At 40.3% G+C, this 25,743-nt stretch overlaps 1 protein-coding gene across 2 annotated transcripts in view; it reads left to right on the top strand.

Moving 5' to 3' along the window:
- bmpr1ba (bone morphogenetic protein receptor, type IBa) overlaps positions 1-25,743 on the top strand; it is a 66,409-nt gene that overhangs the window by 17,691 nt on the left and 22,975 nt on the right. The window contains exon 2 of one of the 2 annotated variants that reach the window (XM_044025975.1): positions 3,704-3,772. Coding sequence is in view for 1 of the 2 variants with exons in the window: in XM_044025974.1 (XP_043881909.1) it covers positions 23,693-23,798 (106 nt within the window). In the remaining variant the exon portion in view is untranslated. Of the gene's footprint in view, positions 1-3,703; positions 3,773-23,571; positions 23,799-25,743 lie in introns of those variants that run through there. The other variant, XM_044025974.1, reaches the window with a different exon arrangement.

The raw sequence follows: 25,743 nt of genomic DNA on the forward strand, positions 1-25,743 counted from the left end.
GGAATTTTCTGCATTGTAAGTGAGGGTTTTCCTGTAATCCTTCTTGTAAATACAAATTGCTGCTATTTGCAGACGAAAGACATCTCATGAATGTTGTCATAGAGCGTAAAATAAAGACGAGTGTAGCCGATGCTACGTGTTGTTTTTCTCTTTATGACAGACAGTCCACGAGTTTCTCATTTGAATACATGGGAATTGGACGCTGGGCGCACTGCCAGGTAGACGTACAGGTTTTAATATAATTGCTGGTGTGCACTTTTACGATGTGGGTGGGGGTGTGCGCGTGCGCGTGCGTGTGTGTGAAAACGAGGCAGCTCACAGAAGTGTCTCACAGCAGTAATGTGTGAGTGCAGGGTAAAAGGCCAGGGCTTGCTGAGTGATTGCCACATTACCCGTAAGTATGAATAAATCTTCTGTTCAGACATTTGGCTATTCACAGACTCACATGAATTTTGATCATGTGTTTTCTTTTTTAGTATTTACTGAAACCTCTATGGTAGTACTGTACTGTACTGCAGACGGCGAAGGGTCGGTGGTAGACTGGTCTGAGATCAGTCAGTGGCAGATGTCACGTTGAGCATTAATGTAGTGATTCAGAGTAACTTTAATTACCATGAAGACCCATAAGTGGACTGTAGAGAACTTGTGTTTTCATACAAGTTTGTGTGCGTGCATGTGAGGCATTGATCCACTACTTTCCTGAAGAACACCATGATATTCTTTATCCAGCCTCCTGAAGCTCAACTGGCTTTTTAGGTGATGTAGTAGCCGCTCCAGCTTGTTGTAGCTGCCTGTATGTGTTATAACTGCGATGCATCTTTATAGTTGTTACCCAAAGTTCACAACCAGGGCTATGACTCGAGTCATCGTTTAGTCCATGAAATGTGGATCATTGTTTCTCAAACCTGGCAATAGTGATGTTCTCAAATGTCTTATTTTGTCCAAAAAACAAAATGATTCAGTTTTAACGATTTCTTTGTTATATGAAGCAAAGAAATCGGGAAATATTTACACTTAAGAAGCTAAGAAAATTGTTTTGATTCTTTAAAAAAACACTCAAACTGACACTTAATTGATTACTTGACAAACTTGTTTTACTTGCACATGGTGTGGAACCTATTACAGGCTGATCGATTTGAAACTGAAGATTTAAATGTTTAAGGCTTATATATCTGATAACTGTGATATTGATAATTATAATGTGGAAAGTGTGGTTGACATCTGCATTTATAGCAGGCTTGATGGATGTGTGAAGGAGAAAAGTCACAAGTAATAGTTTGATGAGCGGTTGTAATGCCACTTCATGTCTGAGGCTGTCCTTGAAAAAAGAAGGGTGTACAGTATATGGACTCATAAAGTCTTTGAATATGGCTTTGGAAGTACTCTGTCTTTTAAGTAATACATGGAACTAATCTTCTGAACATTTATTATCTTACTTATCCATGCAGTAACCTCTCTTCCCCCAAAAATCTCTATTAGATTTGGTCTCTGTCTCTAATTTCAAGAATAGTTGGAGCTTCCTTCAGTTATCTACAGAGCCCCCAAGTTCATCCTTGGTTGCTATGGTTACCTCTGATGAACAGGGAATATCTTGAGGACTTTGGTGAAGTCATTGTGATCTTGCTTTATGTGTGCAGACTCTTAATGGAGGAAAAAAAGGCCTTGTGAGAACTTTGAACTGTATTCCAAATTTCACAAATTTAACAGGATTTTGAACATTTTGAGTACTTTTTGCTCAGATGTGTTTATATAGTTATATACTCAAACTCTATATATATTTTTATCAGATTTTATCAGACACTCTATATTGCACGTTCTTATAACCGCTGTATTTTAACATAGTAATGTCTAAAGTAACAGTCTAAATGCTCTGTGTTCTAAGTGTTAGGATACGGATGAAATCTGAGTTTGAGACATTATTTTGATCTATTTTGAGTGTCTATTGACCTTACTTTGACTTGAGCGTTATTACATCATGACTATGCTGCTTTTTATGACGTGCTAATTCAAGCTTCACACACGGGGGCATGTGCTAATAGTGCGTTCTGTCATCTCCAAACAACACTACCATGAGGTTTCACATAGATAAGACTAAGTGTGTAGCAAATGCAGGAAAAATGCAGATGAAGGACACTGTTCATGAGATGGAGGGGGGGTGCGCGCCTCTCTATGCACATCCATGTGTTTCTGTTTCCACTTCAGGCTACTTCTTTTCTCAAGTCATCCTACCTGTCACTGTTTTCACTGGCCATTGTGAAGCCAAGAGCGAAATGACAGTTTGCAGGAACTCGGTGAAAGAGGGGATTTAGGCAGTAATCCACCTCAGTGATCCTTTTTAGAAACAAGCAACTGTCTGGCATGCCGCCTGGCTCTGGCCACGACATGCCTGCGTTTGATACCTGAAAGCTGGACTGTTAACTGACACCCACAGTGGCATTTCTTTCTCTTTTTTTTTTCCACTTCCCACATACTTCATATCAGATATGATGCAGTGGAGAACTTAGCTCACTTGGTAAAATGTCCATGTGGGTTGATGTTCTCAGTACCACAGGCGTAAATATTATTATTATTTTGAAATATATGATGTTTTTTTTCTCTCAACAAACACTTTGTTTGAGAACATTTGTGCTATATCGTTTTGCCCTCAGTTGATAATCAGTGTTTTCAACTCTCTCTCTCTCTCTCTCCAGAGCAGAGCAGCTGTGTAATTAATCTTGCACTATTAATCTTGCATTCCTTTTAAATTCAAGCCAGCGCTGACTCTCATTCATTGTCTTCCATCTAAACAAAACAGTGCCGTTTTAACAGCATGTCTGAGTGTTCATTTCCTTTTGAAAATGGATAAGACGAGTGTCCTTTCATGACACTTAGAGCATGGTGTGCTTTGGTCCTGAGCTAATACAAGTATTATCCAGCAATCCCTAACTGACGTGTCATTTTCTTTTGTTAGGAAATGAATGACGCAATTATTTGAGAAACTGCAATACAGTTAAGTCTGGGAGATGTTTTTTAAAGTTTGCAGACCTTTGATTTATGGACAACTTTGGACTTTTTAACACCCAATGTGAATTTGTCTAATGGTGGTTCTTACTATGGGGGATAAAAAAAAAAGTGCACTGACAGACACACAACTGACACACACACACACACGCGTGCGCACACACACGTTTTAGGCTGGAGTGGTTTATAGGGTGGCAATAAAATGAAACGTTGTGTGAAATGAATCCAGTGTGAGTTACAATGTTTTGGAGGCTGTGTTTTCTTAGAGATTAAGAACTGGCCCCGCCCAGAGTGTCATGTTTATACAAAGAATTTTTATTTGAGTTTAACTTTCCAGCTTTACAGGTGGGGGATCTGCAGAACCTGAACCTCCAGTCACCAGATCTAATAAAAATATGCAGTCTTTGGCATACACCCCGTTTGTGTGCATGACAGAATCTTTGTTCTTCACACAATTTGTTGTGTCAAAATCGAAGAGACAAACTTATGGGGTCCATATAAAGTGCACTACATACAAATTTGGCGTAAGAATATATTCAAATTGTAAGTAAACTTTGAAACTTTTAAGTTAAGACAGAACCCACTCTTCTGGATGTAGCTTATAAACTTGTTATATGACATTTTCTGATGGTTTGTGTTCTTGTGAAGCTACAGTACATCTGTGTTTTCTGACACTCCTTCATTTGTCTGTGTGTGTCTGCAGGGATTGCAGAGCTGTGTCCAGCCCCATCTGTGAAAGTGAAACTCTACATCAGTTGGATTGGATTAACAGGTAAACGAAAAACCTAATCTATCAATGAATCCATTCACTCGGACACTATTTCCACATATTATTACAATGATTGCCAACATGTCTGTACTATAACGTACTCTCCTATTTGTATATCTCGAAATGTCATGCCGCCGTGAATTAATTCGAGTACACACTCTGTGTAAATTACATTTACTTTTACTGATATAACTGTCAACCATGCTTGATTTCTCATCTGTCCAAAGGTCAAAGGTTTCTTAGACCTCATTTAAGAAACACCTTTGTTTCCACTGGTTCAGACAGCATTCAATAAATAAATGAAGAAAAGCTAATAATTTCTTTAAAAAACAAAAGCAACTTAAAGACGGTGTCACTATATCCTCCATAAAGTACTGTATGTTTGACGCGTCCTAAAATATCTAGTTCACTACTCTCGCCTTCTCTTAAGGACCTTTCCGACGTTATATCTCAGAGAAGCCATGCTTTTTTCTATGTGTATACACCTTTTATTAAAAGGTACTGATACAACCAACGAGTTGTGTGCATGGCAAATATAGACGTTTCCTGTGTGGTAATAATCTGAAACCTTAGCCTGCTCCAACCCAGGTGATTTAACCTCACTTGCAGGAGGATTTATTGGTATCTTGGAGCATTTTATTGCCATCTGCATGGACAGCTACACCAACCAGGAGGGTGTGTAACATAAAAACCCAGTGAACAGAACAAAGGCTGTTCAGTTTTTGAGTTAATCTCTAATTCCAGACCAGGCAAACGTACTAATACATTTGTAGTTTCATCAGGTAAAGTTGTCCATGGCAGAGTTTACTTCTGCACAAATAAATTTTTCTACCAAACTAACATTGACTTTATTCAATCACAGAAATGCTCAGAGTGTCATCATCCATCCACTTTGCCTCTGTGTGTCTTAGTTGACAGACTTATGGCATGTTTTCCACTAGCGTGACTCTGTTAGCCTCGGCACGGTTATTTGCTTTTACATTAGCGATAGTATCTGGTACCTGGTACCTTTTTTTTTGTACCTGAGCAGATACCATGTGTGACGTCGTCAGCCTGCTGTCCACTGATTGGTCAGATCAGTCAAAAAGACTTAACAATCTTGAAAACGTGGGTTCATCTCCAACATTTAGTAAGTAAAATGTCTAAAATCTCGTCATTTAACAGAGCAGTCTGGTGTATTTAGCGACAGCACCAGCAGCATCACAAACATACAGGAAGCACGGAACTAATCTTTTTAATTAACCGATTCTGATGATTCAGTACATCGAAAATAAGTCACTAGTCTTTCGTTTGTGTGTGTGTAGAGCAGGGGTGTCAAACATACGGCCCGGGGGCCAGATCCGGCCCACAGGATGAATTTGTTAAAATTTCACACTACGATTACAATCTAAACGTAACGTCAAATGCAATATTTTTCTCTTCCAGATACCTGTGACTAAATGTTTGTGCCTTTTTAGATCCAGTGTGATGTGTAAATAGTACACTTAGGCATGATATTGTTGAAATTGCACTTATATTTCTCAAGAAATGTCTTGTTTTGTAAAAATATCCTTCGTTAAATGTAAAACAAAGGAGAAAAAAAGCAAGGAGTTCTTGTTGTTCATAGGTTATTATGCTATTATTTTACTATTTTTACTGGTCCGGCCCACTTGAGATCAAATTGTCCTGTATGTGGCCCCTGAACAAAAATGAGTTTGACACCCCTGGTGTAGAGTGTGAAACGAAGTCACGGCAGTTTCATGACCCCGCCCACAATGAGGAGGTACTATATTGTGTAGAGGGGAGGTGGTACTATATAGTGGAAAAACGCTATTAGATGCAAATTTTGTGTTTTTGTTGCATAATGAAACTTGCCGTTGTGTAATATTCCTGTTTAGACCTCTATTATGTAGAGTGTGAAAAGTATTTGTGGGTGAACTAATGGATTTGTATTACTTTCTAATTAAATTCTTGTGTGAAAGGACCATGAGTGGAATTGAACTTTGGTCACTTTGCCCCATGGGGGCGCTGGCTGGCAGAAATGTGTCATTTGAAATTCAGTAGCTTTATGAGTTTCTCTCTATGGTTGATGAGCCATTGTTGTGTAGTGTCTGAATCAAACAGCAGTCTGGATTCCTTATGTGAGAGACGCACTTTTCCGCAGAGCTCATTGCTGTAACTTGAAGGAAGAAAAAAAATAACGCACATGTGTGGTGTGGACCCATTTACACACACAGATGTGCTGGCAAAAGCTTGAAAGACATCTCTGAGCACGACAGGGATCTACCTTTTAAAGGTGAACGATGCGGAGCAAGCATAAATGTTACAGGAAGTAGCTCATTTTGAGGTCACAAACTTTGAAATGAAGCTTTCTCGTGCTTTTCCATTACATCTCTTCTGTTGTACATTTGTTGTGGATACCAAGCACACTGTGAATGAATGTCCTCTTTAGATGAGTGACTCCGCTAGTTCCATGGTTCTCAAACTGTGGTACGTGAACCACAGGGTGTACACGAGCTTCCTGTGGTAAATCAGAAATACTGTTCGACTGTGTATACCAGGGTATGTGATCAGAGTGGAGCTGAGGAATTTTGATCGGAGTGTGTAGAAAAATTAAAGAAATAACAAAACATGATGATAAATTAAATAATAATAATTACAGTCACCTTATCTGTCGCTCCATCTTAATCTAATTTCACTATACCAGTGTGAGAAGTATATGTTAGCGAGAGGAGCTCAGGCTATTTACAATGCTGTATTCTAAGGTTTTGTGATATTTTCTCACTCTTTGAGTTCCTATTATTTTTCATTGTTAAATAGACACGTTTCCATTGCAGACTGTGGCTTTGTTTTGGGTGAGGTGTCCAGTGATGGGAACATTTCCTTTGCTGAGTAAACATGATTTAGACCAAGCAATTTATTTATTTATTTTTATAAAAAAGGGAAAAAATGGCAACATGTGACCTCAGAAATAACACCGCAGACATGACAACCATCTACAACTTGTAGATCCACAAGAGTTCTTGTTTGTCCCCAAGGGGGCACCATACTTGCAGTGTTCTCTGACCTGTTTTCCGGCGATGAACATCAACAGATAATTATTTGTTAAATTTATCTTTGTGTCATGCTTCTCAAGTAGCTGTGGTTGTTATGCTTTTACACTTTACAGTCTGTTAAGTGAAGGAGGGTTGTAGTGAAGCTTTTATGCCCACTTATCTCTGTATAAGCTGCTGTGATGATGTTTTCTCTAGCTCTGTTGATCTCCGTGCTTCTCTCGCTCTCTTGCTCATTAACAGCTGTCCTCGTGCTTCAGCAGCAGAAAGTGCTTAGTGGTCTAAAAGAAGGAGCGGTTGGCTTTGTTATAAGTCCTGTTTGGGCTCGAACAGCCTCCTAAATAAACTGCTGCAACAGGACACCACTGTTTACCAGCAGTGAGAAGAGCTCTACATTCAATGTGCAGCAGTGTTGTCTCCGCGGTCGTTGAGCTGCGATTAGCCAAATCGAAAAAGGACATGTTTGTAACACATTGAAAAAAAGTTAAGAACTTTCACAGCACTGTAAACAACTGAAAGCTTATTTTTCTAAGGATAGATAAGTATCTAAAATGACCCGTTTCCAATTAACAACTTGTGATCATCCAAACTAAAGTCAGACATGGAAACAAACCAACTAGTTCCAGTCCTGCACTGCCACAAAGACACCTGTACGTGATAGATTTCTACACGTTTGTGAAGAATGTGTCATTGAAACACAAATGTTTATTTTTTTTTGTTTATTCATTTTTTCACGTTAAATCTGAAAAAACACAGTATTGTATTTTTACTGTTGTTGTTTTTGTTAATCAAGTCTAACTGTGTGTTGCATCACAAACTCTGCCGCTGTGCTCTGGTCATGCAGGAAGTACAAAACTAATCTTTTTAATGAACTGATTCTAATGATTCAGTACACTGGAAACAACTGTCTTTACAAGACACGAGTCTGTGTGTGTCATGTATAAAACGAGTCACGGCAGTTTCATGCAGCCATACTGTGATGACTCCGCCCACGTGGAGGAGGTACTATAGTAATGGAAAACCAACCAAACCGCGTAGAGTCGAGCTGAGGCAAGGCGAGGTGAGGCGGTACTACTGTATATAGTGGGAAAAAAGCCATAAGTAGGGACTGATTTGTAAAAGTGCATGCCTTTTTAAAACAGATTAAACATTGCACTCAGAATATCATTGATAGTGACCATCCTCAGTATTTTACAGCAGCAGAAAATATTTCTGTGATGTCTGATTTGGTGCAGAAACTAAATGTACTAAAAACAGGGGAAAAAAACAATAGCCATGATGATAATAATAATAACATGGGTGGTTTGGGGTATGCAATCCTCCCCATTTCTAAGTGCACATACACACTTGGATGTGTGCATACCAAAATTGAGACTGACGCTCCCGCACACTGACCTTGAGGGTGTTGGGGGTGTTGACGTTTGTTTGGATCGTGCTTCAATTCCTCAGACTGCTGCAAGGTCACATGGCTTGACATCAAAGAAAAGAATTTCTTCCTGGGCGACACAGAGAGCTCCTGTGTTTATTCTAAAGGTCTGACTGCCTCGCTGCCCGCATTTCCTTCTATCTCTCTGTCTGTGGTTGAAGGCTGCCTTCAGGCTTGTTTATCTGTGCCGTTACCTGCATTTCCTTCTTTGTTTGCACCCTTTTGTGCGGCTCTGTTTCTATCAACTCTTTCTATCTTAGTCACAGCCGTTCGGTTTTGTTTCGCGTTGTTTGTAAAAAAAACAAAAAACAAAAAAACAACATGTGCCAGCCCACTGCCAGTTAATGCGGAGTGACTGGACTTGGCCACGTCTTCTGTGCTTTTCACTCGAATGCCTTTTTAGGGAAGATTGGTGATTGCCCCCGTTTCTTCTACATTTCAAACAAATGCTCTTTTCTTGAGCATGACTCCTTTAAACCACGGCCAACTGAGGTTGTTAAGAAACATAGTGGGTCTTTGTGGTTTGGATTGTTTTTCACCTGTTTCTAAAAAAACAAAACTCACTGTGTTCATCTTTATCTTGAACACAGGACTTTATCTTAGGGAGAAAATGATTTTTTTTTTATTTCCAGCCTTCAGATAAGCTCATTTTAAAAAGTGATGAGATGAGAGGCAGAAAAAGCATCTAGTAAAGACAATTATTTCATAGCAATATTTGTGATTTGAGCCAAAACCGCTCTCTCCTGACAAACGACCTCCGAATCACTTTAAAATCTATATTCCTCTGATTGTCTTGTCACCGTGTTTGAAAGCACCAAGCTGTGTCTTCATCGCGGTTATTTATGTGCAGGGTTAGCTGTGAGGTTTCCCCCCAGGGATGTGTTTTGTTTTGATGTCCTCCACTGCAGCTAGATGAATAGCCACATGGAGAGCCCGGGGGGAGGAAGGGGACCTTTGGACATGTTAAAGGACACCTGTGGGGCTTTAGGGGGCCTCTGCATGATGGACGTGGTTCCGCTTCAGGTGGCAGTAATTTTTCTAACTCAGTGGGGAGGGGCAGTGGGTCAGATATTTGTGCTGGGTGCAGGAGGCTGTGAGTGTTTTCACAAGGTTCACTTCAGTTTGTGTCACAAAAAAGTAAAAACTGTTGGTATCTGTCACCCTGTAAAGACATGTACAATATACAGTGTGCCTGTGTTTTCATGTGGATTCCTACACATTTCGGGCTTTAAAACAATAATTGCTTTTATTAATAACACTGGTAAAGGCCGATGTGTAGATCATCTTATCACGTGGAGATCCGCCGTGAGACAAATGTGGCGTTGTTGAAGGCTGAGATGGAGCGCTGCATGCACACGTGTGCGTTCAGTGCGAGCTGTAATAGATTTCTCCACCTCAGACTGAGCTGAAGCATGTAGACGCAGGTATTTATAGATATAGAGAAGACGGGAGCATGTGATGAAAGTGTTACAGAATATCCAATAATGTTTTAACAACTACCACGCATACAGTCACACAGAGACGGAGACTGTTCAGTGAATGAATGGATGAAAAACATAACACTGCACAATCTGCTGTACAAGTCTCTTAACATGTATTCTTTCCTGTCAAGGCCTCGTATATGACCTTTCTCTGAGTAATTTGCCCACTTGTGTCAGTAGGAAAAGTTTCCAAAAGCGTGGAGTGTCTTTTCGGCTGTGGCCAGCTTTAAACTGCTTTAATTTAGTGCTTCAGCAGCAACATTCCTGCAGCTGTAAACAAAGAGCACACTTCATTAGTACAAATCAGTACAGATAAATAAACTTGTCCTTAGAGCACACATACACACACACACACACACCAAGGGTACCTTTGTGCTCTTCGAGGAGTAATCACTAGATTGGGTTACATTAAATGACTTATGCTGTTGTTGATACCTGAACTAATTTAACAACATGCTACCCTCACCTACCCTTGACCCGCGGTTACCTCGAGATGCATTAAAGGGATCATTGGTTTTTAGTGGTTAGGTTGCACATAGGTTGCATTTTATAATTTTATAATTTTAAAAATAACCCCTGTGTTTCTGCCTACATTTGTCCAGCTTCATGCCTATTTTTTTAGTTTACTATTTGTGTTGTTTGTGTTATTCAGCACCATATTTTTTACACAAGGTTGTATAGTTACATTATGTATTACTACATTAGTTGCTGAATAAAGTTCCTTAAGTCATTCTCTAGTGAGGTTTGAGATTAGAGTGTGTTTTGCAATATGCGTGTACATGCATTAGCTTTCAGTCACATGTGTGTATTTTCCTGAACCTGCATTTATAACACACACACAGCGACAGAACGCAAACCTTAAATATTCCTGATACTCATCCATGATATCACAGGAGCGACACAGTGGCCTCTTTTATCACGTACTATTATATGAATCAAGAGCTACAAATGTCAGACTGTGTTATTCATAAGTCATGACTCATTATTTAGTAAAACCATTATTTAGTAAAACAGAGAGATTGACGTCCTTTCATCTCTTTCTCTCTTTCTCTCTTTCTCTCGTCCACTTCAGCCAAATATGAATTATTCAAATTCATTCATTTATATAGGTTCGAAACCAATATTATGTTTTATTTTTGACCTTTTAAAGATAAAACATGTTCACACAAAAAAAACCCCTGTAGAACCATACATTTGCTGATCTATTGTTTGTTAGAGTTATTTCGTCCTTGAGATGTGTGAAGAATCCGTTTTGCTTTTAATCACAGAATATCTAAAAAGATGATACTAAACCTCAGCCAAAACTTTTCAAACATTTTTAAATCCATAGAAATGTTAGTATGTCTAAGGTAACAAACCTTTTTATTTTTTGGTCGCCTTTTAATTACGTCATGCCCTTTACCCATCTCTGCTATAACCCCCTATGAAATGTCACAGAGAGGAAGGAAATAGTCAGGACCTTAAGTGAGTTGGTTTGTTGTCTAATTATTTATTATTTATTGTATTTATTATTTTATTTTGTGTGTATTTGTCCCAAATGGATCATGACTACTCGTCATGTGTCGCATGGGGAAGGGGAACCAAACAATCCCCATGATCCCACGTTGAATAAAACTCTGATTATAATCTTAAATTCTATATGTTGATAGAGTATTGGTGTTCTTTTCTTTTCATCGAGTTGAAATATTGAAATTTCTCTCTCTGGTACACACGTGCACAAGCAGAGCAGATCAGTGCTCACAGTTGACCACACAGCCAGTTTGTGGCTTCGCTTTGGAACAAATGCACACACACATGCACATACAAGCATGCTTCTACGTGTCAGGACCGTTAGCTTGGAGTGCAGAGGTCATCCTCAGGGGTCAGAGTGTCAGTCTTATGTTTCAGCCCGTAGAAGAGATCCTCTGTTACAAACAGAGTGAATGGACACTGTGGATAGTGTCCTCCAGCAGATAGACAGAGACAGAGAGAGAGAGATGGTGGGAGTCCTGATAGAAGAAGAAGAAACGGAAGAAGAGGAACACACACACACACAAAAGTGTGTGTGTAGGTGAAGGGTTGTGCTGAGAGGAAACGAGCTTTCATGTTTTCAGATGATAAAGATCTTAATGATGTGTAAGGGTACCTCCACTGTGTGTGTGCATGTGTGTTCGCTTGTGTGTTCTAGTATTGGCTACATGAATAAATGCAGTGCATTAGTGAGAATACTTGTGTATGTGGGTGTAAGTGAATGCGTGTTTTGTGTGTTTGGTATGTGTGTTTCTCTCGGAACATAAAGGCTCCTTGGTGGTTATATGAGAACCTGCCGTGAACTCAAGGATCCCTGAATAGTGGATGCTCTATATTTGGGAGCTGGACCGAAGCTACTGACCCTAACGCTGACCCCACACCTGCCCCATGTGTGTGTGTGTGGGTCTGTCATGGGCTACTTTTTTGGGACAGATTCAGATTTTATCAGTTAATCTGAGATGGCTTGTCCAATTGGGTTCAAAGGCCGTGTGTTTTCATGTGCAAGTGTGTGTTGTTGTTCTGTCTTGTCACTGATAATTCAGATAAAAATAACATGGAGCCAATTTGCTGAAAATCTGAAGAAGAGATTAAAAGCTGGCTTTTTAAAAACATTTTTTTTTTAACTATTATACTAAATGTACACGTAAAGTTCTTTGGTTTTTGTTCATGTTCAATTAATTTTTTTTTTTAGCTCACGCCTTCTTCCACAAAAGTGTCCATAAATATATCACTTAGTACTTTTACACTCTTTTTTTTACACTCCACATAACTGAAGTCGAGGAAAAACAAAGTTAAAGCCAGATTTTGTTGAAAGAAATAACATTTATTTATGTCATTGATTCATTCCCATTAAAGTCTTAATGTGAAATGGCCATTACGTGTGAACAGTTGTTGATTTAAAAGCTCAATAATGAACAATGTGAGGCTCAACCTGCCACAGTTATTGGACAATTGTCAGGTCCCAGGCTACTTGTTTTTTGTAATCCTACTTCAAATAAAATAAATAATTGCACTTATTTAAGATAATTATTATTGGGGAGTCTGCATACTTCTAAAATCTTTGGTTTTCCCGTTTTAAGGTCATACCAGGCAGATTTCAGATTGACCGGATTCTGTTCTTGTTCCGCATTTAGGTCTCAGAGTTCAGGGGTCATGAGGGTTGAGAGGCAGTATGAATGACTGCCTGTTATCAGGTGTTAAACAAAGGAATATATGCCTGTGAGTGCACATTAAGAGACAGAGACAGGAAGCAAAGATTGACAGAAGGAAAGAGATGTGGTTGGGAGAGACTGTGAGGGATGGAAGTATGAACACAAACAGGAGGAAAAACACTCAGCCTCCAAGTCTTCTTCTACTTTTTTTTTGATTCTGTGCTCACATTAAAAACCCCTTTCAATAAAAAAAAAATTAAACATTAATTAGATAAATAACAGTAATAAATCAATAAATATTTGCACTGTAAAAAATGTATGACAGTCCATGTTACAGCTACTGTTTTTACCATGACACACAATGCATTATAGTTAACAAACATTTTTGTGATAGTGAAACAAATGAAGTGATCTTGAACTTTGACCCTCCTGGCCTGATTTTGGATCAATTCAAACTTGTATATCTTTGGGGCCATTTCTCTCTGACCCTTCCCGGTATTATAGCTCTCCCTTTATCTGTTGGCTCCCCTCTTCCCCTTTTCCTCTTTCTCCTTTTTATATATATTTTTTTTTATCTCCCAGCCCCTTTAACCCCCCCTCCTGTGATCTGTTTTTCTCCCTCATTTCATGCTCCCCTTTTTTCCCCCTGCTAATTGCCACCTCGCTGTAGCGTCCCGGGAGCTGGGAGCTCATTAATTGGTGAAGAGGAGACAGGTGGCGCCACTATGATTGTGATGCTTCTTGTTAGTTTTGTGTGTCAGGTTATTGTGTTCATGTTGAGTTTATGAATGCACATTTGTTTTCCTGGGCATGTTTTCATTTGTGTGTATTTACATTTTTATAATATGCTTGTTTTGGCGTGTGTGTGTGTGTGTGTGTGATTTCTGAATGCATGTGACTGTGTGTGCATGAGTGTGTGTCGTGCCCCTTGCTTGTTAGAGGAGTGGAGCCCCTTCTCACTGTAATCTCTTTGTTTATGCAGTGCGAAAAGGGCCTGGCGGGGGCATGAACTCCCCACGCTCTTATCCCTCTGCACCACTCACCCCTAGTAGACCCTCATGCCCCCCCACACCACCAGTCCGACACCCTGTTTTGCTTCCATCACCTCCCCCATCCAACTCAGCTTCTCTGCAACACTGTCCTCCTTCTGTGTACCCGTTTTCCCTCCTTCCTGTCTGACTTTGTTAACGTCACAGTCTTAATCTGTGCATTCTGCAAGAGGTCAGCAAAAATGCAACAACCTGCTCTGCATGGACACCGTATCAGTGCATGTTATCTGGAACTTATCTTACAGCATTAATTGTAAAGTAGAAAAAAGAAACTGCGACATAAGCAGAAGGTTTGGAAATTTAGAGGGATATTCAGACCATAGATGCTCAACAAGTGCCCACACCTGAAGTCTCATCACCAGACCAATAACAATAGGACTAAAGATAAGGTGTTAAGTAAAGAACAAAAATCCTCGCAGGGACCAGCACTTGGATTAAAGCTGAACACTCTCGCCAAAATAGTTTTCTAACATAAACTGTGAGTGCAATTTGGGTTGTGACATAATTATTTTGTGATTAAAGTCACGTCTCCGGTTTGTTTACTGAGTTATCAAACACAATGGAACTTTTATGCTCTAATGCAAGTATGAGAACTGAAATGTTTCTACGTTGATGTTTTGCATTTATAATTGGCCTGGAAATCAAATCGACATTGAACTGTGTTGGTTCAAATTTGTGATTTCCAGTAAATGACTCATTGTTCAGCATTCTCTCAGAGAGTTCCACAGCCTTTTTGGATCTGTAAAGAATCAACCATCAATTCAGCAACTGGATAATACGAATCTCAATTGATTGGTTTGGGTGTATTGTTCTAAAACAAATAGCCTTCACTCTATTGCTTCTTTCTTAGCACCGCCTCCCTTCTTCATACTGCCTGTTTTAATTAAATCACATACTTAATCTGTCCCTTCATTTTGGCCCTCACCTCTAACCTCTCTCACATCGCCGTCCTTTGAAGTCTTCAGTACAGCACTCTGTCCAGTCACTGGCAGTAAGTGTCTGAGTGTTTGGTAAAGTCTATAAAAACAGTACAATCACAAAGCACCAGTGTTTAGCCTCACTAATGGTATTAACAGTCGGTCAAACTTTGGCCCTTTGGCACGGCAGAGGAGCTGGTGTTGCGGGCAATGGCGTGTGAATAAGTTGGTGTGCGAGTTCAGGTTTGTATGTGTGGGTCGGTGTGTGTGTGTGTGTGTGTGACTTTGTATCAGTGTGTGTCCACGTATACATGCAGGTGTGGGGGTCACAGGCAGTTTGCAGGTCATCTTTGTTTGGCCCTTAACAACCACCATAACAGGCTCTCTTCTCTTCTCTTCTCTTCTCTTCTCTTCTCTTCTCTTCTCTTCTCTTCTCTTGTACAGAAGAGCATTAGAGCCACATGTAAACATTTTTTTGCATGAATTCTGAGATTAAAGTCAGAAATAAGTGAATTGAATCACAATTCTGACATTTTTTTCTCAGAATTCTGACTTTAATCCCATAATTCTGAATTTTTTCTCAGAATTCTGATTTTAATCCCATACTTCTGACTTAAATCCCGTAATTCTGATTTTTTTCTCAGAATTCTGACTTTCTGACAGAATTCATGCTGGCGGTATTTTCTTTCACATGTGGCCCTAATACTCTTCCATACAGATCTTACTAGATCCAGTAAAAACTGTAGTGCGTAACTTTTAAATATCAACAAATGTCCCTACATACAAAACACTGTCAAATGAGAAACTGCTGATAAAGCCTATCATCTCCATACTCCTCTTTCTGTGTTTTTCAGTATAGAGGTGCACAGAGGAAGAAACTTGTTTTATATCAAGACAGTGACATTGTTCTGGTAAAGCGAGGCAGCTGTATGACTGAAAACAAAAGTTTCACATTCTTGGCCCTGCCCATCCCTGCACTGCTGCTGTATACACACAAACACTCTCCAGTCAGGTCTCAAGGTATTGCCTGACAGAGTCAGTTTCCTTCACAAAAAAAAAACCATAAAACACAGGCAAATTAATAACATCATCACCAAAAAAAGTGAATAGTTTTATGTCAGATTTACTGTATTTTTGTTCATTCAGTGCAGGTGTTTTTTGTTTTTGTTTTTCTTGTCAAAGCCATTAAAGAAAAATTCAAGTGATGCTTTTACTAATCTCCAGAACACACAGCTGTCCCCAGGCTTGTGTAGGAATTGAAAGAAGCATTATGTTTGGCAGGTGTGAGTGTGTGTGTGTGTGTGTGTGTCTGAGATGTAGAAAGTAAGCAAGAGAAGGCATCAGTGAATGGGACCAGCAACAGCGACTCAGTGGTTTCATAGAGCTTAGCTATTCTTGGCTGTAGAAACAGTTGTCATTGGCTATGGAAAGACGTGTAGCTCTTTTATTAGCGTAAGCTCTCACTTGTGGTGCTTTGCTACACAAAAATAAACAAGTTAGTTTTCAATGGCAGATGAGTGCTCATCAGTGCCCTGTGTTACAAACGATGTGACGGATGTGAAATAGACATCAGCAGCTTTGAGTGGCTTTATTATTTGCACTAGTTGGTCACATCTGAACACACTTATCGAAGTCATAGCTGCTTGTGGATCATAGTTGAGAGACTGCAGCAGATTGTGCCAGCAGTGACAGATCAACAAAAAACAACAACACCGGTCTCTCACAGTTATTTCACCACATGACAGGCATGTGCCTCCTCCGCAGCTGATTGAACTCCTGTTGAACTTTTTGATGCCATTTAATTCACAAATCTCACTGCCTCCTGTCGGTTTGAATCAATCCCGATCATCAAACCATGAACTGTAAGTGTAAAGAAATGGCATGTCAACAACATCGTACTTTATCATTCAAACCTTTATAAAGTGAACGATGAATTGCTGTTTGAATATCCCAACATTTTCTCTGTATGAATGTACATCCAGATGCCAAACCTTCCCTCTGCATAATTGCTGCTACATATTTTTTATATAAAATTGCATGTATGCATTGGACCTGAAAACAACTTTTTGCCTTACTATGTACAGTGCCTCAAGATAATGTATGTTGTGATTTGGCGCTATACAAATAAAACTGACCTGACTTGACAACTAGTTAAATAAATAAATATAGCAGTTTTAATGGAATTTTTAAAGATAGATCTTAAAATTGAATCAAAAGAAGAAGCTGAAACACTTTAAAATGCTGTATGTGTAGCATGTTGCAGTGTTCGCTTGCAGCTCTGTGGCATAAATGAACCCTTTATTTAGTTTAAACACAAAATTATATGATATAGTTATGATCCATGTGGATTTACCTGTAAAATTTTATGAGTGTAAGATTTGAGTTATCAGACAGTAAGATAAGATGCCTTTATTGTCTGTTGTCATTGCAAAAACCAACCAACTTTATTTCATTGGACCAGTCCTCTTTAAGACATTTAAATGCCCGATTAAAGTTGAGTTGCCCCATTAATCTGGACTGTGTTACGCATCCATTCAGCAGTATTGGACACAAAATGCATTAAAGTTACAGCAAGAGCTCAGATATTTACTGCTCAAAACAGATGGTTGGGAGGTTGGCAGTGATCGTGATCCTCAGTTTTTGGTAAGCTGTTAGCCAGGCAAAGATCTTCTAACACAGGTAACCTCTTCAGAGCCCATGCAGGAAGTAGCAGCCACACTGATCTTCTGTCCTCCGGACAGGACATTTTTGTCATTCCAGCCTTTTTGCCAAATATTTCCTTCTTTAACAACCCTAACCCCAACTGCAGGGGGCCGAGAAGATTTGGCTTCTCCTAGACTGAAAGACAATCTGCTTTTAATTTTAACATGTGACACTAAATAATTTATGGTGCCAGAATTACCACAACTGAAGTCATTCTCAGCCTTTAATTTGTTGGTTTTATTTTACACTGTGTTTGAGGGCAAAGTAACAGGATGTCGACGCCACAGAACTTCTATAGAAAAAGAAGGAATTGCCAGATGACCTGAGGAAAAACAGTCGTTCCAGTTGGATGTACAACAAAGCAATTAACTGTAATTGAAATATTTATGATATCATGATTACAGAGGGGGATTTCTGATGATTTTGTTGTACCATGCCCCCGCCACACCTATCCCTGTCAATGGGTTTATGGTGGTTGTAAAGTGATACAGTGAGTGGTTTCACAATGACAATAACAAGCTGTAAAATTCATTCCCTGTCTGTCATTAGACCTTCATTAAGTTTAAATGGCTTCACACCTGTGTGTGTGTGTGTGTGTGTGTGTGGTACTAGTCATATTATGTTCTAAAGGTAGCTCGTGTTTCATTGGGAAAGCTCTGTTTGGGACAAAGAGGTCTGTAAAAATGTGTCCGTCAAACGGGAAGAAACAAAACAAAGAAGGATACAGGGATTTTTTTCTTCAATGTTTTTTTAATGGAAAGGATTTGCCATGACCTTCAGAGTATTATTATTAATGATAATTATAATAAAATTAATAATAATAATATTATTATTATAATAATATTTAGCTTCTCACTTTCGGGGTCGTCAAAGCCGATCATCTGCCCACCATCTTGCCCTATCCCTTGTGTCATCCATGAACCTTCTCTGTGGTCTTGTTTTTTTTCCTCCTGCCTGAAAGCTCAATCTTCAACATCCTTTGTCCAATAATAATCACTGTCCCTCCTCCACACGTGACCAAACCATGTCAACCTTGCCTCTCTGGTACTCTTTCTTGGCACGAACCCGTACAGCTGCTCGCTGATCTTCACTTTGTTCTTTAACTGAAGCTTCAACGACTCTTCCCCATATCTTCATGGTGTGGCTGATCATTTTTTTTATACCTCTGTTGTAACTGGAGTTCTGCACGTCGTCCCCATGTTCTAGAAAAATCTGTACCACTGCACTTCTTCTCCGCAGGTATGTCACCTTGATCAACTGCCATTGCACTCTTCATTGCCGCCCTCACTTCCTCCTCACTCATTTCCGCTGCACTTCCTGAGGCACTCGTTTTCCCCAAAGTACTCCTTCCATCTTCTCAGCACACTCTGTTCATTTGTTAGGACATTGCCATATCTCTTCTTAATCCTTAATCACTCTAACCTGCTGCACATCCTTTCCAGGTCTGTCTCGCTTTCTTTATTGCCTGTTTTCAATTTTGATGCATCCAACCATGTTTTTGTGAGAAAGGATTCATTAGCACTGGTGCAGAGGGATTTTCTCCAGAGGGCAAAGGTCAAAACAGAACAAATCAGCATGAGGTCAGAGGTTTTTCCTGATGGGCGTCTTCTATGCCACCAATTCATCACCATACCTTTCCTCACTCATGTGTCACCCTTTGTTTTTCCAGTTTCTCTCCACACTTTGCCGGGTTTGGTTGACAAGCTGTGTGTTTGTCATAGACGTAGCTCAGAGGAACCAGAGCTGAGGTTGTGAAGAAGTTTGAGTGAAAAGGTTTTACGCTGTGGTCTTTTGGTCTTTGACTCCATTCTTCATCATCACGCTTTTATTCCCCTACAGCTCACCAACCCTTTTTATGGATCAGTTTTTCATGCATTCCCCCACTTCCCTCTGTCCATAACTCTTTTACACCTACAACATCCTTCCAAAGTATTTTCCACTATTTACATATTTTGTAGTCTTTTTGTGTACGTGCTGATTCATTCATATGTTCTCTCATTCCTGTCCTCTCCACAGACCATTTAGGGCAGAAAGGATATTGTCATGTAAATGAGCCAGTGAGTGAGTGAATGAACAGATTTAAAGCTGATTATGTTAAACTCCTTGTTAGTTTAAAGACGCGACACAAAGTGAATGGCCGGGGATTAGCAGATACGCTGCTGTGCCACAGAGGTGTTCCTCTAAAACGGATCTAATCCCCTGTCTGTTCACACGTCAAATAAAGGGATAAATGCCTCATAATGCCGATAAAGAGAACCAGGAAAAGGTGAGGTGGGCTTTAAAATCCTCTGGCTCAGATGGAACCTCAACACAGAGACAATGTACTGGAATAACACGTGTTAAAATCTGAAGCCACTAGTACACGACAGATCTTGTTTTGTTACATATAATTCTTAAAATAGGTGTCAAAATATCAATGAATCACAACAAGGGACCTAATTTCACTTTTACCTGTTTAAATTTAGTCTGTTTTAGCCACAGAAAGGGGAGCATTTGTTGTAAATCCACAAATGTGTTTCACCACATATTTGTTGAAATTGTTTTGCCGATTGCAGCATTGACTCATGTTGTCTTGAAAGGGAGCTTAGTGTATGAAAAACAGGGGGGAAAAATGTAATGCTTCACATTCAAATGTCTGTTTTTAAATTAAAATAAGCTACATTTGTACGTCTGTGGGTTTCTTTTATCTCTCTCTCTGATTTCTACTGTCCTGCACGCTCTATTCTCACCCTCCTCCTCTGACCTTTATGCTTCCTCATCATCCGTGAGTTAATCTATGATCATTTCTTCTGTGACCACTCCTCCTTTAGTGTCAGCAACCTTTTCTTCACTCATCTTTCTTTCTTTTTCACTGCCCATCTTTCACTTGTGACAGGTTTAGCCATTCATCAACGGCCCAGCATGAGAGTGCTAAGAAAGACAAAGTGTGTGCGTGTGTGTGCGTGCGTGTGCTTGTATTTGTTACTTCTTTAGGACCTCCTCTGGTATAAACACTAGGGAATAATGAGGTAGAACCTCATTTCTGAGGAACCAGTTAAGTTTAGGGCCATAAGTTGAATTATGGTTATTGATAGGCACTAACAGGAAACAGTTATGTTTAGGCACAAAGCTTTGTTTATGCTGTTGAAATGAATGGACGTCAATGGCAATGCCCTTAAAAGGAGAGCTGCGTAAACCTGTGTGTGTTGTAACCTATTTTAAAGAGGTCGATCTATGTCTTCCTGCAAATCACCAGACATTCTTTAAAACATACAAACATTCATTTATAACGCACACACTGCTTCATAGAAAGTGTGGATTGGGGGGCAAATTCTGTCAGGTTTTTAAAAGGCCCCCTGCGGTTAGACATGTTTATAATGACATTCTATTTCACTGGAGGAGGGGAGTGTGTGGGGGGTGGAGGAGAGAGAAAGGAATGGAGGGGGAGGGCAGGGACAAACACCGGTGTAGGAAGGATAGCCAGTACTGCTGATCTACACGGTCAGAATGCAAAGAATTAGGATTTCCAGTGTGATCCCAAGGTATTCATACATTTAAACAGCAGTCAAGACTCTGAAACCTGGCTTGACTTCTTCCTGCATTGTCCACACAAGCTGGCCTGGCACGCCTGAAAGGTCCCCCCAGTGTTTGTCTACAATCGTCCTGTGCAGGCCACACCCGGCGTGTCGTCACCACAAGGGTGGACATGGCCAAGAAGTGATGCATCATTCATGTCCCCCAACTCCTTCCGCTCATGATGTGGCTGCAACATCTGAGACTGGGCCACAAGCTCAGGGGTTTTGTCCCTCAGCGCTTCATCAGCTGAAAGAACCAGTGAAGCAATACACTGATCTACTGAAGGCCTGTGCTCCAGACCATGTTTCCCAGCATCACACACAGAGGCCAAACTCCTTTCATCCAGGCCAAGGTGCACAAAGGCTCTTTGGGTTTGCCCAGCATTGCTTCAGTTCCTCCAAAAAAGACAGGTGCAGGTGGATCCATCAAATGGTGTATCCAACTTTTTTTAATTGCCATTTGCAGTCAGGGCAGAAAGAAACAGACAACCTCAAAACCTCACAAATCAGGATAATGTGTCATTAAAAAAAGAACTGCTCATTTCATGCTCTTTCAGATCTTGTAATTCTATTTTGCTAAAAGGAAAGTGTTCTCAGCATACACATACAGTCTTGTCTAGAGTAAATGCCTTACAGGCAAAGGGATATCTCTGGAAAGGAAATGGTCTATTAGAGTGTCTCACCCCATTTATTTATGAGTTTAAAAGCTCCAGGCAGCGGTGATGTAATCTCTTACTGCTCCTTCAAAGTGTCTCTGCCAGCTACCTGATTTGTTAACAGCACACCATTTAGTGAAGATGTGTTTTGAGTAGGCGTTATAGGATTTCTGTAATCTACAGTAAGTTTTTCATTTTAATTGCATGTGGGTTCTGTATTACACATTTGGCTGTAGATATTAACTAAGAAAAAATAAGGAATTCTGTTGATTAATAATCCTAGCCCAGAATCAAAATGATCAACGTTGGGCTAACACACCCTGGTTATAATGTGATTGGTCAAGTAAAATTACTACTGAATGTAACGTCAGTGGGACTAGAGTCGGACTCCAACTGGCCTGGATACGCTGCGCATGTACCACAGTTCCAAATCCTTCCCCTGGCTAATACCTAGAAATAATAACAGACGCTGTTACACACACAGACAACAGCGATAAAAACATCAGCACTGACGATGACACCGGGTTTATCCTCTGCCGTCTTAAGTGAATGCATGGTAGGGAGCGTTGAATGGAGCTTGACATGCTAACAACTAGCCTCATGCTTAACCGTAAACTTCCTAATACTAACAAGCTGAAAGTTGCCATTTTGAACAATCGCGCTGTTGTCAGACAAACTTTGAATACTGACTCTCACTGAAGGTATCGGCGATTTGTACACTGGAATTTTGGCTCCTAATGTGTGCGAAGAATTGATGTTTGTTCTGTTTTAGTACACTTGAAGCAGACCCATGCGTTTAAGTACCTCGCCAATTAGTTGGTGTTGGTGTGGACGTGCACACACGTTTTGTTCACACTGTGGAGTAAAAGAGCTTCTTGCTAAAGTGTCAGATATCTAAAGGTGCTCATGTTTATGTCATATGTAACTGACTGAGTCATTTTGGTCAGTCACTTTCTAATGCTGTGCGTACACAGCCTGCAGTGTAAGGATTTTTCATTCGCTGCCCCAATTATCTACAGCGTGTCGGTTATGTTCCACTGCTCACTTTAGTTTCATAAACACTTTTTTCGCGGAATTCATGCCCGACATGAAATGTGGGAACATTTTATCTGTTCACTGTTAAAGGCGCAGATCCTGCTGTTTGTTTTCAATAACTTTCTCACCCTCCTTCTTTTTTTCTAAACCCCATCTTACTCCTGTCTGCCCCCGTTCTCTGTCCACCCATGTCCTCCCTCCCTCCCCGTGTGTGTTGGTGTGCGTACTTGTATTTGCGCCCTCTTTAGGACCTTGTCTTACCTTATCAGGACCAGTAGTCCTCATGGAGGCAAAAACCTGATACTAATGAGGCAGAACCTCATTTCTGAGGGAGTGGTTTAGGGCTAAGATTTGAATTGTGGTTGGGTTAATGTTAGGGTTAGGCATTAAGTGGTTATGGTTAAGGTTAAGGGATAACACTTTGTTTAGGCTGTTCAAATTGATGGAAATCAATGCAGTGTCCCAAGAGGAATAGCTGCACAAACCTGTGTGTGTGAGAGAGAGGGGTCAGCCCTCCCTACTAAGCAATTGAAGTAAACTCTCTGTTTTGCCCCCTCCTCTCTCTCTCTCTCTCTCCCTCTCTCTCTCGCTCTCTCTCAGCTGGGCTGCTACTGTCAGACGGTTTGAGGACAATCGACTGCCACTACTGCTTGTGCTGCTGCTGGGGTGTTTTGCGTGGTGTTGGACTTTCTCACGTTGCAGCAGACACGCACATACAGGCGCTTTCCTGCCCTGTGCCACCGCCCCCCCCCACCCCTTCTCTCCTACACACACTCTCTGTCTTTCTTTCGAGGACACAGACACACACACGGGCAGTGAGTGAGTGAGTGAGTGAGTAAGCAGTGGATCCTGTGGTGTGGAGTGCACTGAAGAGGGGTAGAGGAGCAGAGCGGAGCAGCAGACTCTACCATGCCAGTGCAGGGAGAAAGGCTGAAGTGCTGTCTCTCTCTCTGTCTCTGGAGCCGGAGTTCTCTGCTGTTGCTCGGACTGTTTTCTCTCCATGCGCCAGTGCAAGGTGAGTAACTGTACACTGTATTCTGTGCTTTGTTGTAAAGCTTCTCAGATGTTTGTTAGATTTGGTTTTTACACTTTTAAATCTTAGCTGCATGAACTTCTTATTGAAAGTGTTGTGGATGCCAAAAAGTACAAAATGGGATGCTTTGCAGCTTTTACCTGTGCTTTGCCGTGTCTGTAAACAGCTTATCATGCCATCAGTTAGGAAATCAGGTCTGTTTTGGAAATTGTTTTTAAGGTTACATGTCTTATTAAGGCTAGATGATGCCCGAGCTGAGGTATCTTTATTAAATTATTATTTTGTAACTCGTTATTTAGCTATTTTGTGTCTCGTTAATGGTGAAAAAATATAATTTACTGAGTATGCTTGCTTCAGTGCTTAAAATAATTTACACTATGGTCAGTCAACAAACTCGTACGTGTTTGTACTGACTATCCAAAAACAAGTGAGGCTATCACTTGAGACAGAATTACAATTTCATACTTCAGTGACGCGGACTCACACTTTTTTGTGAAGCGATGTAGCTGCCCTGGCTCTCAGTTAAATATCTTCAGTGACAGTGCACTTGCTGTTTTCTTCAAACACAAACACAGAGGTATATTGTCATGGTGTGACACTGTTACTGTTGGCCTCTTTGTTTCTGACCATGTTTGGTATCTGGAGTGTGATTGGTGAGGTGTTAAAACGAGTGAACGTGTCAGATTTATTGGTCTGTTATGTTTAGTGCCGTGATGTGTGTCATTAGAGGGTCGACTTGGCTCCTGTGGATTCTCCTTCGTATAGTTTTCACCGCTGTCGTCGTGTAGATTATCTGTAAAAAAACGACTTTTTAAAAGTCAGTGCTGGAGTGGAGACATTTCAAATGTTTGTCCACATAAGATATATGTGGTACATCTTTTGAGTGATGAGACTTTTCTTCTCTCCTTTTGTTGTCGGTCTATTTAAAGTAATTGGAGATTGTTTCAGCGGGAGGTCTGCAGTGAAGCCAGCAAAGTCTTGTACCTCTTCTACACGGTGTATTATGTGCCGAGGTTGTCCTGTGACCTCTGGCTCCGTGTCACCCCCGCTTTCTCGTCCATCTTTCCTGTCATTGTCACCAGTTGAGTCGGCTATCCTATGGAATCCATGCTGAGTTGCCCCCTCTAGACATGTTGTGCCTGCTGTCTGTGCTGCTTTGGAGTTTGTTTCGAACCAAAACTACTGTTTAAGACTGAAAGGAGGAGAAATACAGACATTTCTGAATTATACTCATGTTTTTTATTCCCAGTTTGATCGTATTGGTTAGAAAACATTCTTCCCTGATTAATCTTGCCATAATCACCTTATCCTTTTAACCAAACAACAAAAGGGCATTAGCCATGACTAAATTTGATGCATACAACAAGGATGATACTGAATTATACTTTCTACTAACTCTTGCTTAGAAGTTTTGGTGCATTTTATTCAGTTATTAATTGCAGTATCTTTCAGATTGTATGTGCTTCCTTCTTCTGAAAAGGAGAATTTGTCGCGTAACAATTACAATATAAAGAAGAAACAATCACCATATGTGATCATAGTAGCCAGGTTTATTTATAAAACTGTATGCAGCAATCACTGTGTCGTAAAACTAGTCAGTTAGTCATTCGTCGTCATCAAGAACGCTTCCACATTGCTGTCAATTCACCCAAAAAATATCCCTGTGCATATTTTTCCCCGTCGTGATTCGTTATTCAAAGTAGTTCCTGCAAACAAGCAACAATCTCCAGAGTAGACGATCTGCTTCCTGTTTACTCACGCGCGTTACACACGAATGCTTGTGTGAAATGTGTGTTTAGATGCAGATTTTATCCCGTGTGCAGCTTCAGGCACCACTTAACATTTCAACCCTATTGTTTTTTTGCCCTCTGGCCTTGTTGTTGTTGCTCGTTCGCAGATGTAATGACGATGATATCGTTGAATCTAA

Source organism: Solea senegalensis, linkage group LG5 (genome assembly GCF_019176455.1).
Source record: "Solea senegalensis isolate Sse05_10M linkage group LG5, IFAPA_SoseM_1, whole genome shotgun sequence".
Taxonomy (NCBI): domain Eukaryota; kingdom Metazoa; phylum Chordata; class Actinopteri; order Pleuronectiformes; family Soleidae; genus Solea; species Solea senegalensis.